Source organism: Geospiza fortis, unplaced genomic scaffold, assembly GCF_000277835.1.
Source record: "Geospiza fortis unplaced genomic scaffold, GeoFor_1.0 scaffold130, whole genome shotgun sequence".
Classification (NCBI taxonomy): Eukaryota; Metazoa; Chordata; class Aves; order Passeriformes; family Thraupidae; genus Geospiza; species Geospiza fortis.
The window spans coordinates 15,099,851-15,115,850 of NW_005054300.1; the positions used below are offsets into that span (position 1 = coordinate 15,099,851).

Sequence of the window (16,000 nt, forward strand, 5' to 3'; positions counted from 1 at the left end):
GGAAAGCTCACAGAACTCTCTTGCAAATCTCATTTTGTTTTTTAATAAAATCTGAATCTACATTAAATAAATACTGAGTTAATAACAGCTTGCACCCACTAAGGGTAACAGCAAAAGCTAACACTGTCACATGAAAAACAAATGTAATCAGGTGAAAACCACTTTAAATTTGTTTCCACTCTCTGGTGCACTCTCTCTTTCAGGTCAGTACTAACCACAGGTGGCGAACATTTGGGCAATTCTTTTAATTTCACTTACCAACTGCCTTGTACTGAGACACACAGAACCAATAACACACTTTCCTTAATTTAAATAAAGTTTGCTGACTATTTCTTGGTTTGCTATCTTGTTTGCTGTCCAAGTGCTATGTAACAATGGGAATATGAAATTCATTATGATCAAATATCAGAGGCCGCCTGGGAGGGGTTGATTCTTTGTCCGCTTTGTGTAACAGCTTAAAGAGACCTGTTCCAATATTCATGGGAATTCCCATGATGATGCACTCAGAAACACCTAGGAAAAAACAAAAAAAACCCAGTGAACATTTGAACAATAAGGATTTACAAAACTACTTTCATTTGCCCATTCTGTTTTGTGTTACCTACCAAACATTGAACTTCACATGTAAGAACCAAGGCCTCTTCACTAGACAAAAGTAAATGTTATGGTCATCAAACCAGTATGTTACTTGAACAGTGTTAAATTCTACAGGAAAAACTCAACCTAACCTAAGCATCTTCCCCAGTAAAATGAAAGCCCTTCAGAAGTTTTGTTTTTAGAGAAGACATGTCCCATGCAGGGCTCATAGCAGAAGATGCAAGGCAAACTTACTTCATGTTCATTCTCTGACTCAGTGCTAAGGCTTCAGTCAAACCTGGCAGGGTTTCCTTGAAACCTCCCCAAGTTCCCAGTGAGAAAGGCACAGAACTACTTGAGCTGTAACGCTCCTGGCATTTTCAGCACTCAGAAAGTGCTTGTTTTGAAGTGAAAGATGGAGTCTGTCCCAATGATTTTTGATGGTTATAACATTTCCACTGCAATGTGCTGACACATTTATATTCCAGATCTACCAATGTGCACGACTTTTCCGAAGAACATTCCACACTCAAAGCAAGCTCTCAGATATCAGTGTTTCTCTCTCAGCATGCTGTTATGATCTAAATGACATTTTTGCACGTTCTCAGGAGTATAACTCAATTGTCCTTCACATAAATGTTTAAGAAGGTAACAATAAATAGCTGTACATTTGAATGCAGAGAGGATGAAATAAATTTGCTTAAAATTCTGACTTGATTCACAATTTGAATGTACACAAATGAAGATTCAGAAAATACTGTGCACAAAGCACTGTTTGAAACTGGCTACACTAAGACCACCTAGATATACACACAAGTCTATCTAGTTAACTAGTTAACTTTTGCATAACACATGCATATTTCTGTATTTCATTAGTACCCAGAATTCCAACTCCAGCTCCAGCAGGGTAAGTATTGCATAAACAGATCTTGAAAAGAGTGAAACCTGCTTTACTTCTTTTCTCCATTTAACCTATTAGACAGGCTTTTTAACAATTCAGTCCCAAAATACATGTAGCTTAAAGAAGAAGAATACCTGAAAAGAATCGGGGCAAAGCCATTACAAAACCCCAAAATTATTTCAATTCCAAATATCTGAGCACATGGCAACAAGACAAAATAAAGATACAAACAGAATGCCAGAACTCATTGACTGGGTTTTCTGTTTGCTGTATGTATTTGGGCATGCATACACTTGTGCATATGTAACCATGTATTTGCAAAATTTAGCAGATTCTTTCATGAACTCACTAAGATGATTCAGGCTGCTAACATACTTAAATTTAAAACTCAGGAACACATACATTTAAAAAGAAATTACTGACAAGTATCTTGCCTGCTGTTAATGAAGTGAATACTGATAAACAGGACTTCTGATTAAAAAACAAAGGCCCACAATTTTCATCTATTTAGATTAGAACTAAATGAAGACAAGAACTTGGCCTTTCTGCTTATTTCTAGGTACAAGTGCTAAATAACCTGAGCAATCAGGTAAGAGTATCCTCTTCAGCTAGGCTGAGATGTACCTGTCTCCCTGCTTAGCAGGAATGAAAATGAAACCTAATACTGAGTGAGGTACTAGATTTATTCAACAGCTCTAGGTGTTGAAGATAAACTTTCACAATTGGAAAACCAGAGCTATTGATAGTGGGACAAATTTCCTAGTATTTCACTGAGACGCAGGGTGAGAAGTAAAACCAAATTACTCGAAGTCTACTTTAAGAAACGTCCAACAAATATCCAACTGACTTCAAGATCTTAGTCTGAGATGAGAAGTAGAGAAACACAACAAACTTCCAGGACTTCTAGAATGAATTAGCCTCAAGCCTGAACTTAGCCTGAAGTTTTTGCCATACCAGCTGAACAGGAAGCTTAACAAAGACAAAACTCCAATGCTTTGAAGAGGTTTCACAGGTAAGGACCACAAACTATAACAGACTTTGCAATACCTACCACAAACAGAATCCTTCTGTCCAAAGTAGGCAGCATCAAAGAGATGGTCTGCAGTCTTTTCAAAAGAAGCCAGCATCAACACACTTTCCTTCATTTTTGCCAGTCCAAACCTGGTAATGCCCAGAACTTCACCCTTGATTAATGGAAAAACCCAAAGAGTAAGCCTGAGTAAATAAATAAATATACTATCTACAATACAGTATTGTCATAATACACCGATTCACAGTTGAACAGATTAATAGTTCAGTAGTAATGAATATTTACATAAAACAAAAGTCATACTTCATATACAATAGAAGCTGGTATAAATGGCTAATAGATCTTGAATATAGAACAAATTGAAAGAAACCTGGCCATGAGAAAAAAACCTCCGCAATTATAAACTGGCTGCTGAGCTACAAATTCAGTGGGGTCTGAGAGCACTATGCCTATTATCTACAGATAAATCTGACCTCAGCCACCAGGAGACTACAGAAGATGCTAAACCTTCATTTTTTCCACTCTCCAGAAAAAATGGTAATTAGCTTTCTAAACTAACTTGACTTCTTTGTTTCTTATTTCTTAGAAACATCCTAATTATATCAGACTGCACATAGAAGCCTAAGTACAGGCAAATGAACACACAGTAGGAGCCCACCAAGTTTAAAACATGGTACTCTGATGCCGTTTTCTACTGCTGGGCTGCAACTTCACAGGGTCACAGCCCTGGGGACTGCTGCTGCTCAGTACAACAAAGCTCTGCAGTTTGGGAACAAATCAGAACTCCATCCATTTCACCCAAATTAAACCCCTGCACTCTGGCAGGCAAATTGCAAAATCTTACTTCACTAAGTGTACTCAACTCTAAAAACCATATTGGATGTGAAAGAAAGAAAATCCATCAGTAAAGAGCACATGATTTTGTATTAACACATTGTGTAAGACTGTTCATGTCAGCTGATTTTGCGTGTAATGCCTGTATCCTTTGCCTCACATTTGGCGCAGCTGTTACAAACCACTTCCCGTGGGGTTTTCTGCACAGCAAGCCTTCAACTGCATGCATGGCTACCCAAACAGTTGTTTTGCACACCATGTTTAGGATTCTGATTTTCAATTATGAAATTACTGTTCCCTACTCATTATATCAATTTGTTTTCAGTCAAAATAGATCCACCCTCCCCCAAAGCACTAGAGTAATTAAGCATTTTGTGTAAAATGCAGGTAACAGTATTAGGTCAGTACAACTTGGAATTCCCTAAGCCCAGACTGAATTTCCATCTCCTGAGCTCACCCACCCTTCTCAAACATGATAAAATTAATGGGTTTAAACAGACCGATATAAGATTTAGAAAAACCATAGTACAAACCTTGTAAGTCATTAGATCAGACAATAACATGACATGTCTCCTGTCAATGCTCATGCCATGGTTCACCATCGTGTATTGAATCTCATTGATAATGGTTGTCCGAGCAGCTTCAATTCCCAGAGTTTTCTCTACCTACACAAGAGATTGTTACATGATTGTTCCATGTTACATGCATGAACCAAGTATATTCCTGGAATAAATACCATCTGATAGCACACTGAAATTCCATTTCTGTGACTACCCTTTTAACTTCGCCATTTAAAAAATATTTATAGAAACAGCTTCTTTCTGGTGAACAGTGCTGCCAGTGAATTATTCTCTTGTGTTAATGCATTCTGACATGTATTAGTGGAATCAGGCTTCATTCCGTATCAACTGCTGCATCTGAGCACAAACAAGCACTTGCAATAAAGATGCTACAGGGGAAACCCCACAGCACCCATTCAGACATTACCTCATAAGTGTTGTTAGAGGATGTTTTTGTTCCTTTCACTCCATGAGTAGCCATAACAGCTCGTAGATTATCACCTTCAACCAGAAGCTTGTATTTTTCCTTTCCACTTTGTTCATCAACATGAATGACAGCTCGGGAAACCTCTGGTATGCCTTGCACTACAACCTTCACAAAACAAAAAAGCCCAAGTAACTTTGATCTATACAGTAACACAGTATAAAAGGGTTAACACTTACCAGCATTCAAACCTATTGAGAAGGTCTAGTACACGGAGTAAAGGCTCACTCAAAACACATAGGAGTAAGATTTCTTGCTCTTAAATACACTAGTGTAAAAATGACACTGTAGTACAAACCTTACTCACTAGCTACATTTTATATTTTATGTCAGACATTCCCAGACTCTAGTTTGTGCGTCTGAATGGTGGAAAACCCATAGAAATGAAATGGCAAATTGCTAACACTAAAGGTTCCCTTATCTCTCTTTTTAAAATCCAGAGTAGAGAGTCTCCTCACAGTAAGCTGAAAAAATGCCAGATAGCATCATGTGGTTCAATTTTAGGTACAGCTGAAAGCAGATGCAACTATTTCATACAACTGCTGCACTTGGAATGTTGTAAGGAAAATATCAAAGCTTCCATTTTATTTACAAATATTAGTAAAGGATGGCTTAGTTTCAACAGCAAGGCAGTACCATCACAATCTAAGAGTTACTGACCCAGCCTATCATCGCTGTCAATACTGCCAAGAATTGTTTCATCTTGCCACCCTGGAACAAATTATTACTACTGATTACCTCCCACAAAAGCATGAGACAGCCTTGGCTTTTACCTTTGGTAGCTCTTCCTTGAGGGACTGCAATACATAATACATGGAACTCTTGCTATTTTCACGAGGGGTCACACACACAACTGCTTCTCCATGCACAGCAACATCCCCAGGCTTCACTCTGAGCTTGGAGATGCAAATTGAGTAGCGCACAGTCTCGGCATTCACCTGTGCCAAAAGGCAACCCACAAACATCAGGGTTATCACAGCAGGTATCAATGTGCTCAAATAAATGGAACAGATGATAAAAAGGAAAAAGGTAAGAAAACCCCCCCCAAATATTCTGTTCTAAATTAGTTTGGTAAATTGCATGAAACTGTATCCTATGCTGAGGGTACCAGCCTGTACACTAACCAATGGACAGAAATGGCATCCCTGTGTTTAGCAAAACACAAATGTATGTTCTCTCACTTCCAAATAAAGGGGAAATTATCCACTCTGCAAGGAAAAAATAAAAGAGACCCTTCTAGATGTAATGTAGCCACACAACATCTATCATTCACTTCCTTTTTTTTTTAGCTTCCCCTGGTGTGACAACTGACACGGGATTAAGACACCCTTTGTTAGGTACCAAGATATAATCTGTGTAAGAACTGAACAACTCACCTCTAATCTCAGCAGTCTAATGCGCTCTAAAGACAGCTTCACTAGGATGAAACAGTCATCTGGAAGAAATACTTCCTCAATATATTCAGAAATCTTTAAGAGACAAGGACAAAACAATTAGCATGCATAAATGGCTAAAATTGCCATTGGCAACTGCATTGCAATTGGCGAATGCATACATTTAAAGCATTAGCAATAATACAATTTTCTTACCTCTCCTAACAAAGTTTTCTCAATTCTTCCTTTAACCAGACGGGCAAAATCAGGATCATCATCTTTGTCCAACTGTGCTGTTATAATAGGGGTGCTACAAGAATAAACACACACACATGAAAACCCAGGTAGGAAATTGCTCAGCTAGAGTAGAGATGGCAACTTGAATTACAGCCTGCCTTATGGAATTTATCTTGCTAAATACTGCTCTAGATAAGAGAGAAGAAGATCTTCAGCTTCCTCAGGTGTATTTAAGAAAAATTACTGATCAGATACTTCAGGCTGGTAAAAACAAGCAAACACACAAGTACTAGTGACTGTTCTCATGGCATATGTTATTCCAGTATTATTTAAGCATGGCTTCATGTGCACCTAGAAATAGGTATGCTTCAAGTACTGCTAAGCACCAGAGCACTTCACAGTAGGTGAGAAGTTTAAGGAAATATTATACTTAACAAATAATCATTTTGCTTTATTTGATTTTTCTCTGTGGGCTTAAATATCATAGTTGGGCAGACATCAGATTTTTGTTTAAGTATTTGCATTGAATGGTGTCTAGTATATTGCTCAGGACAGGGAAATGCTATCATGTATTGCAAATTTGCCCATCAGGTTTCACTTGGGCAAAGGGACAAAAACCCCAACAGACCAAGACAATATTTGTACCTAATAGCCTTTGAAGCATTAATGATTTCTTTGATTCTTGGCACACCCAAAGTAATGTTCATTGAAGCAACACCAGCAAAATGGAAAGTCTTCAGAGTCATCTGTGTGCCAGGCTCACCAATGCTCTGCGCACAAAGAGCTCCTACTGCAGAACCAGGCTCCATCTGGGCCCTGATTTAAAAAAATATAGAAAGAGATATGGAACTGAATAAGGTATAAGATCCTAAGCAAACAGCAACAGAAACTATTCTGGTAGATATATGAGAAGTTTGTTAACATATTTTAGTAAAAAAAAACAAGAGAGAGGTTGAAAGGGCACCAATACTTTAAGACTGATCTCATACAAAGCAAGAAGATGACCTGTCATTTAAGCATTCCACAGACTCAGTATAACTTCCATTACAGATTACAAAATGCTTGTCTTCTTCCTCCTAAGCATCAAGCACTAGATCCAGCATTCCCCCTTCAGGGAAATACCATATGCTAACATTTACTTATTACAGTAAAAGTGATAATTCACATCTAAAAACACTTAAGACAAATGTAAACAAGTACTCCTAATAAGAGAAAGCAAAGGACTGGTAATTGCTTTAAAATAGTTAAGAACTTAATATATACATGAATTTTCAATAGAACATTAGGAAACAATTAATGCAGGTAGGCCACAAAGGAGAGGTCATCCATGGCTGCATGTGAACGCCCAAATCCAAAAGTCTAAGGAAATGAAATAAATCTCAATGGGTAAAGATATCAGAAAAGCCACACCAGCATTATCTTGGTAGAGGCCAAGAATAACAAAACAAAAGGATCCAATGAGTGCATAAGAGATCAAAGAATATTATAAGAATCAAGTGTGATATAACTCCTCAGACTGTGTAGAACAAGACTATCTATCAAGATTCATTTGAATTTGAAACTCATCTATTTAGACTTTGTTCTGCATGGACTCATTGAAGGTTTTCAAAAACCTCCTGCAAGAGGGGGAGGAAGGAAACATGTCTGGCAGTGGGTGTAAGAATGTGAAGTGTTTAAACAATATCCTCCCTTACTCTGAATCCTATCACTTTTGGCTTTTACCAGAATCTGCTGTCAAAACACAGTCTGTGGGTATAAGTAATGAATAGCTCAATGCTAAAACTGCTTGTTGGTATGATTACTATTACTTCAGAAGGAAGGTGCTGCTTAAACACAAGCAGGTAGCTTTGCATGCTCAAGAAACATAAAGCATTTTTTACAATGTAAAAGGATACCAAAGTTTGTTAATGAAAGGATCTGATTTTGACTGAAGACAAACGTAAAAATCCCACCTGTTAGATCTCTAGAACTTTTGTGCAAGACCGCCTTAACAAGCACACCCATAGACAGTGATGCTTTTTGTTTTGCATCCTACCTTGGTCTTGCAATGTTTATGTCATTGGAGCCAATTGTTCCTAATTCTTTGTACTGCATTCACAACAGAACCAAAATTCATACAATAAAAACAGCAAAATACACCCAGATGTTACCAACAAAACAGCAGCACTGAGAACACAGCAGGGTAAATACTCACCTCATGTATTTGTCTCTACAAGTCTCTAGAAACTTCTCTAGTTGTGTTGGAGTAATCCTATCCAACTGATATAAAACTCTTGGCTGAAAAGAGAATGGAATAGTTGGAAAAGCAACAACTTATGAGGATGGAAAAGAATGACATCATTACCCCATTGAAATAATTTACCTCTGTTGTGCCATTGTCATTAATTCCATACTTGTCTCTAGTTTTTTTTATCTTCTCAGAAACACCTTTGATGAATTTCTTAATTTCCTGAAATCACATTAAAACCACAGTAAGCAAAGACATGGTGTCCATATTGAAGTCTTGAATTATTCCAGTAAGTTATTTACTTTAAGCTCCAAATATTTACAACAAATTAATAATGCACAGTATGAAGAGAAGAACATCAAAATTTAGACAAACACATACATTAGAGTTTAGCAATCCAGATCCACCTTGGTGTAGCCACAAATCAGTAGCAGCACATGAGGACTGTGGTCCATGCTGCATAAAAGCATCCTTCCTGAGCACACACTGACAGGTGAAGACACCTGACATGGGTTAACCCTTCCTACCCACCACTTACTGAAAGTGGTTTAAAAACTGAAAAAACACCAACTCAAAATTCTTATTTTTGGCAATACTGACACAAATACATTCTCACTCATTTCTCACTACTCAAAATAGTCAAAATGGAAAGACTGTGGCAAGAGAAGAAGTATACGAAGTATATCTGCTGGATACATTTCAGAGATTTGAGGTGCTCTTTCTTTGAGAGAAAAAACTTCAAAACTATTACATACACATGTATATAATATGTTTACCTAATATGATTCAAATAACTCCCCTAAGCTGTGGAGAGGTCTTGCAGATAACTGCATTTAACATGTCACAGCAGACCTTTCACTCTCTTACCACACTTACCCAAAAGAAGTTCTAACAGTCTTTACTGGAGCATAAACTGAAACAATACTGTTAGAAAAATAACCAACATTTATTCTATAAAAGATTATTTGGTCATTACACATTGGACATATATATGTACACTAGAAGTCATGAAATATGAGATCTATGATTAAACTCTTCCACAAATGTGGACTTGGTGCAAGTCACGACCATAACACAAGGTTATCAAAACCAAAATATACACAAAAAGCAAGAGGAAATCCTTCCCATCTATTTCAACCATGATTTAGGAAAGCCTCTATAGAGAAATGAATACTTGGATTTTTTAGAGTCCTTTTAAACCTTTTCTACCCCATTAGTCCTACCTAACAGAGTGATGGTTACACAGCATCACCTCTTCTGCACCAGGTACTAGACTCCTTTTAACCAGCACAGTCAGCTAAGCACTGGCAATTACTTGCAAAAATGAGTAAGTATCTGAGGGATTGCCATTTGTTTTTTCCACAGCTGAGTTCATAGAAACATTATGAAAACATTTCTATTACATTCTAACAGAATTCTCTTTCAAAAATAACATTCTTACTGACATTCAAGGTATTTCCAGAAAGTACATTTTTTTCTGTGAGTATCAGAACCAAGTTCAAAAGGAAGAACAGGCAACAGAAGTGCTGCTGGATGGATGCTTCAAAGTTGCTTCCTCACTTGGATGACAGGATGTATTCTTATGTTTTTGCCCCTTTTTTCACCCTGCAGTAAGCAGCATTATTCACAAATATACTTGGACATTTTAAAGGCTTTTTACCCCAACATATTTGCAAAAAAATTATAATGTGATTTATTTCCTAAAGTAAGTGTTTAGGCAATAATATGGAATTAGAGAGGTTAATCTTTTCATTACACATGCATAAAAAAAGCAATGTTGCAGGACTTGCAGAAGAGTTTTCCTCTTTGACAGTACCTGAGTTCCAAAGTACTTGAAAAAAATCCAAACAACTCCAACACAATAAATCAGTTATTACACATAATTCTGAAAATGGTATAACATATATATAATAACATATAATCAAATTATTTGTTAGTTCCATGCACCAGAGTCAGAAAACGTGGAAGACAGATCTCTGAAAACTTATTTTTCATTGACAAACTTTTATTTATGCAGAAGACCTAAAATAGGAAATGACTACTTCTTCTCAGCTTTTAGGTATCTGTTGGGATTTTATCGAAACTATGGATTAATTCTTGCTACAAATGGAATGAAAATGTAGCTCATTCTTTGCTGAGCCTATCTCTCTCCCTCTCTGGATTTATAATCTTTAGAGCAACACTGTACTCTATGAGCACAGCTTCCAGAGTGGACTCCAAAGAACATTGATTTTTTCACAGCTTCTTAATCCATGAAGTCTTAGTCTGGACCAGATTAGCCAAGAGGCACCAAACAGGCTCAGTAAGATGTGGCTCAACACAGGCCTTGCCAGCTCCTCCCTGCTGTTCAGGCAAAAGGGCAGCTCAGGGTTTGCATCAGCTGTCCCAGCAGCCAGGTTAGTGGGGTCATCTACAACACGAGAAGCACCGCTCACATTGCAATCCTTGCAGTGAAGAAGCCACTGGAATGCACAGTGGCACAGACAATGCCATGAGATTCAGCAAAATCTGCTCCAGTTCAGGCAGACCCAGTAGGCCAACTCTGCATAGGGCAGCACTGACTGATTGTGTGCTGAGCTTTTTTGTGTGTTTGCACCACATTCACAGCACTTCTATTCCATCATCTCAAAAAAAGCACAAAAAATGACTCTTTTTTGGCTCTTTAGACACACTGTGTTCTAGACTGGAGTGGATAAGCCCATTGCAAAAACCTCTGGCTAAAATAACAGCACTAAGAAGCATCTCTGTTCTGGAATGGAAAGGTGGAGGAAGGGAAAGGAAAATACCAGAAAGACATGTTCATATCCCTAGAGACTAAATGAATGACTTTTAGGAAGAAGTGTCAAGTACTGAAAGAAAGCTTCCTCAAAATCCTTGAATTTAGCAATGAGTATTAATTAGCATGTCACAGTATTCACATTAAGTTAAACAATTGTGATGAACACCTATGTCATAATTTAGCTAGCAGTAATGTATATATGCTAATCAATTACTTTAGCACTACACACACATCTCTAGCTAAAAAGCACTAACATTAATGCTCACACAGTGCACACACATGCTACGATTACCTCATTATATTTTTCATAACCTGTCTCAGTTAATGTCTTCAAGGATGAACAAAAAAAAAGGAAAGAAGAAAATGTAACTATCTAAAAATTAAAAAATCTTAAGGTAATTATCAGTAAGGTGATGTAGCCCTATCTGTGCTTCTGAAATTAATTACAATTATTTAAATTTTCATTATATGATTTAAAATACGTATGTGTCAAAAACCAGCTTTATCCACAAACTCTAATATTAAATTATTTGATTTCTTTTCCTTCAGACTTGCAGTTAAGATTTACAGCATATTTCAAATATAGATATAATTTGACTATCAATGAAAGTGCAATTCAGGTTTACCTTGTGCTCTGAAACACTCTGATCTATTAAAAAGAAACCCTTCAAATACAGGTCATGAAAGGAATTTTTTCTCATCACTGCCAGTAATGAGAAGGTTCATCAAGGTAACAGCTTTATATAGATGTAAGGTTAATTCTACAGGCAGGTTAATTCTACAGCTTTGATCAGTGATTCTCAAGGAAGTCTTGAGAGTGGCTGCTCTCATAAATATTAAAATTGCCCAATGCTCTTTCAAACAGATTGAATTTTACAATTCAAAGTATAAGCAGCCATGTGAACCTTCACTCACCCTTAAAAGCCATGTAAGTAGTCTCCAGACAGGCTAAAGTCCTGTGCTTAAATCCTAAGGAAAAGTTAATCACAGTGTGATAAGGAAGTGAGATAATTACCTGCAGAAAACTGTCTTGGCAGCAAAGAAATTCATTCTTCTTCATGATGGACTCAGATGTTAACACCAATTCATTTTTGCTAAGGGCTGGTTCACTTCGGCACGGATAGACAGCCTTCACAGGAAAAAACATTACTTATCCACAGACAGCACATGCACAAAAACTCCAATGCAAAGACACAGAACACAGATATGTAGAACTGAGTAACAGCATTCTTTTTTTCTGGGTGTGTCTTTTTGTAGTTTGTTTAATGGGGTTTATTTTTTTGGTTTTGGTTTACTATACTATATACTAGACGACTGTGGAAAGAAGGACCACATCCACTCCTTATTTCTGGACATCTGAAGGTATACACCCAGACATTTCTAGTTCTACCCATCTTTTACACCCAGATTACAGAAATCTAAAGTTACTTCAGCAAAAGACATTTTTCTGCGGGAAGGGGGTCACGACACCAACCAACCACAAAACCCAAAACTGAACAATACAAGTCTTCAAACATGACAATATTATTGAACAACCACCAGCCAGTCGAACTCAAGGAACATCCATGTCTTGATTTAATAGAAGATTAATCTGTGCAATGTACCAAAGTAGTACCCAAATAAGCCTGTAGTAATTTATCTAGCGAGCTGGATATCAGGCCACAAAACTACATTCAAGCATGGAAAGAAATTGTACTTGTCACAGCTTATACATGGTTTGGTCTCTATACACAAATTGCTGTTCCACTGGAAAAACTATCTATTACTCTTAGAATACACATCCTGAAAGACTGACCAGGACCATTCAAAAAAGGCAGTTTGAAAGTAAATATTTCCAGTGAAACAATTTTCCCCATTATTTACTACTTTCTTCTCCATGCTCAACAGTATTTTCACACTTTCAATAAGGATTTCAGCAATCCTTACCCTGATATTGTCTAGAACTCTCTTGAATTCCAGTGGTTCATCTTTCCCTTCCATAGCTGCAGGATCCAAGCCATCCCCTCCATAAATAAACTGTATTATGTCACCAGTAGAACTTCTGACTGTTAAATCATATTGTGAGCAAAGATCTTCAAGGGATTTTACCAGACGTCTCTGAAGGGGAAAAAAAAGTACAAGGAAAGTAAAATGGATCTTTTTAGAACAGCTGTTGATTTGCAATACAAGAAGTATAAAACCAGACTTGGGAAATAAATCTGACACAGTGATGAGTAGGCATGAAAACCTACTTAAAATCATGTATTACCCCTCAGGCCTTACTGTACATTCCACAGAACACTAAAGTCAATAAAATTTCATGCAACAACACAATACTCCACTTTTAGAATTCCATTGTATAGAAAAGCTAATGACTTAGGGCTAAGCTGCAAAAACCTATTGTAGTTTGAGGGATTTATTCTTCCAAGCAGATTTATTTCTCAAGGGATACAATACTTTTTGTACACGAAAGCAGAACCACTCAATGATTGTTTTCACTGAGAAAAAAACAGAGGTCACCTGCCAAAACCATTTTTCTATCTGGGTCATCTGCTTCTCCTACATTAACTCCTTATACTGGGAAATCCCTTAACTACCATATCCCTTCGCATTCCCCAAAAGAAAGCATACTATCAAACATTTTAGGTTAAAAACATTTCTACTTGAAAGATGGACTTCATTGTTCCATGAAAGCAAATTAGATCACCTAAACTAGACTATGAACTGGTATTTTTTTTCTCACTGGTGAGAAAAAAGGTAAGATAAAATAAATGTTAAGATTTTTTTTTTTTATATTTCGAAGTCCAAGTGCTACAATTCATTGATATAGGAAGAAAGTTGAAGAGAAGTATTATGCAGATTTCTTATTATATTTATATATATATGTAAATACTTGCAGGATATTTATTTACAGCCAAAGATACTAAAATTTTACAGAACCAGTCTAAGCCTCTATGGCCAAGGCCCCTCTTACCTAGAGAGCAGACAATGAAAGGGAGCTTTAGCAGCATTTCTGTCATCAGTTACATCGGGTTCAGGAACACACTATACAGAAAGTAGTCCTCAACAATTGCACAGAACAAGGACTTTTACCCATATTCAGGAGGAAACAGCTTAATACAAGCACGTTATTGTACCACTAGCTGAGGTCTCACTTACAAACTCCACACCACCTGGAGAACAGACCAAGCCATGTATTTCACAGTATAAATTACTCTGTTTACATTGAAAACACACAAGGTTTGCACTTCTCCCTGATCCATCACCTCAACGTGCACAAGAGAAATACCCACGCCTCTGAAGACTGATAAAACCCTCACTCTGCTGACAGTTACCTGCATATACCCAGTTTCAGCTGTTTTTACAGCTGTATCAACCAGACCTTCTCGACCAGCCATTGTGTGGAAAAAAAATTCAGTGGGAGTCAAACCAGAATAGAAGCTGTTGGCAACAAAGCCTTTTGCTGCAGGGAGCTGCAGGGAAGAGTGGGAAAAACACAGTTAAAATGCAATGTATGTTCTGTATGTTACAGAAAGATATGGTGCATGCCATTGAAATGCTTTCTGCAAGTTAGCCAGTACCCCCACCAACACAGGACAATGACCTCAGCTCTGCTGAGATCTCAAGTTCCATATTTGTATTTTACATCTGAATAAAGGCTTCAGAAATCCTTGCCTAGTTTTTCCAAACTAATTTACCAGAATTTCTCCTTCCTCCTACAAACCTTGTCACATTTCCAGCTATTTCTTCCCAACACTCCACCAACACTTCCATTAAGCTTGCAAAAAGTGAAACTGCAATTAAAAATGTTCATTTTGCCATAGTAGTGGCAAAGGTATTTGCTGAAGACTTAGGAAGCTAGGAAAAAGACAACTGGAGATATGTATATGATTAATTTTTTGGAATGGTTTGCCCTCACCTCTGAGGAAAGTTCTTGCCAATTAAATTTATGCAGGCATCCCTTCAAATCAAAAATCACTATCTGTTGTTATTTAACAACAGGTAATGCTTTCTAAATCAGAAGAAGAGCTAGAGCTACATTTTATCTTCCCATCTAAACCATTAAGTATTGTTTCTTTTTCTACTTATTCAGTATGTTACAGAACTCAGAAGTTGAAATTTGGACATTTAGTTACATATACAAGTGTCATAGCTACCCTCTGACACTTAGCTAACACACCAACTAGACTATGGGCTCATACCTAGAACCTTCACTAGTGTTCATTAGATTTCAAATGGCACTCTAAAAGGAATTAATCTCACTGGATTATATTAACAAGTGCACGAGAGCCACTACTGCTTCATGTAGGACCAAAACATGAAACACAGAGTAACCCATGGTACCTATCCTGATGGAAAAAGAGAAAAACCAGAATGATTGATCTGGCATGTTCTCACCTGCTTATAAAGACACCAACATACATTCAGCAGTTTTCCTGGAAAGTATTAGTGCAGTCAAATGTAACACCAGTGAGAAACTTTAACTAATTGTTTTTAGGATTTTCAAGAGAACCAAAATTGTATCATCACCTCACTTTAATTTTACTAAATTAGAAAGGTCAAAGCAAGGCTTAGCTGTAAAAAATCACACTAACTAGACATCCTATGGCAATTCAGAACACTGTTGTTAACTCCCAAATCACACAAAACATTTTACATTGACCATATATGATCCTTTTCCTTCAGCATATCATGACAACATGTTTCATCATGCATTCTTCTCCAAATGCCTTAAGGAAACTTGTTTCACTTTCCTTCACAGTCTGTTGTAAAGACCCAGAATTACCTTAGAATGCTTCTCAAAGTGAGGCAAAGACCTGTTCTCAAACCCATCGGGAACACGGGACCCACTGATGGCCTGCTGCCCTACACAAGCAATCATCTGGGATATGTTAATGAAGGAGCCTGAAAAGACAAAGGAAAAGAAAGCTCATCAGGGAAGCAGTATATTCCTCATTTGTGAGTGAAGGGCTATCTTCACTTCCATGAAGGTGAATTATTTAGCCTCATAACTGCTCAG

General features: G+C 37.3%; 1 protein-coding gene across 1 annotated transcript in view; it reads right to left on the minus strand.

The window, feature by feature from the left end:
• Positions 1 to 345: 345 nt before the first annotated feature.
• The window catches only part of POLR3A (RNA polymerase III subunit A), a 31,635-nt gene continuing 15,980 nt past the window's right edge, over positions 346 to 16,000 (minus strand). The window contains exons 21-34 of the mRNA XM_031061809.1: positions 15,767 to 15,885; positions 14,316 to 14,453; positions 12,928 to 13,098; positions 12,017 to 12,130; positions 8,358 to 8,444; positions 8,190 to 8,272; positions 6,641 to 6,811; positions 5,975 to 6,068; positions 5,762 to 5,854; positions 5,159 to 5,323; positions 4,329 to 4,493; positions 3,875 to 4,006; positions 2,529 to 2,661; positions 346 to 513 (exon numbers count right to left, since the gene is read on the minus strand). Coding sequence (XP_030917669.1) covers positions 365 to 513; positions 2,529 to 2,661; positions 3,875 to 4,006; positions 4,329 to 4,493; positions 5,159 to 5,323; positions 5,762 to 5,854; positions 5,975 to 6,068; positions 6,641 to 6,811; positions 8,190 to 8,272; positions 8,358 to 8,444; positions 12,017 to 12,130; positions 12,928 to 13,098; positions 14,316 to 14,453; positions 15,767 to 15,885 — 1,814 coding nt within the window. The 3' untranslated portion in view covers positions 346 to 364. The remainder of the gene's footprint in view (positions 514 to 2,528; positions 2,662 to 3,874; positions 4,007 to 4,328; positions 4,494 to 5,158; positions 5,324 to 5,761; positions 5,855 to 5,974; positions 6,069 to 6,640; positions 6,812 to 8,189; positions 8,273 to 8,357; positions 8,445 to 12,016; positions 12,131 to 12,927; positions 13,099 to 14,315; positions 14,454 to 15,766; positions 15,886 to 16,000) is intronic.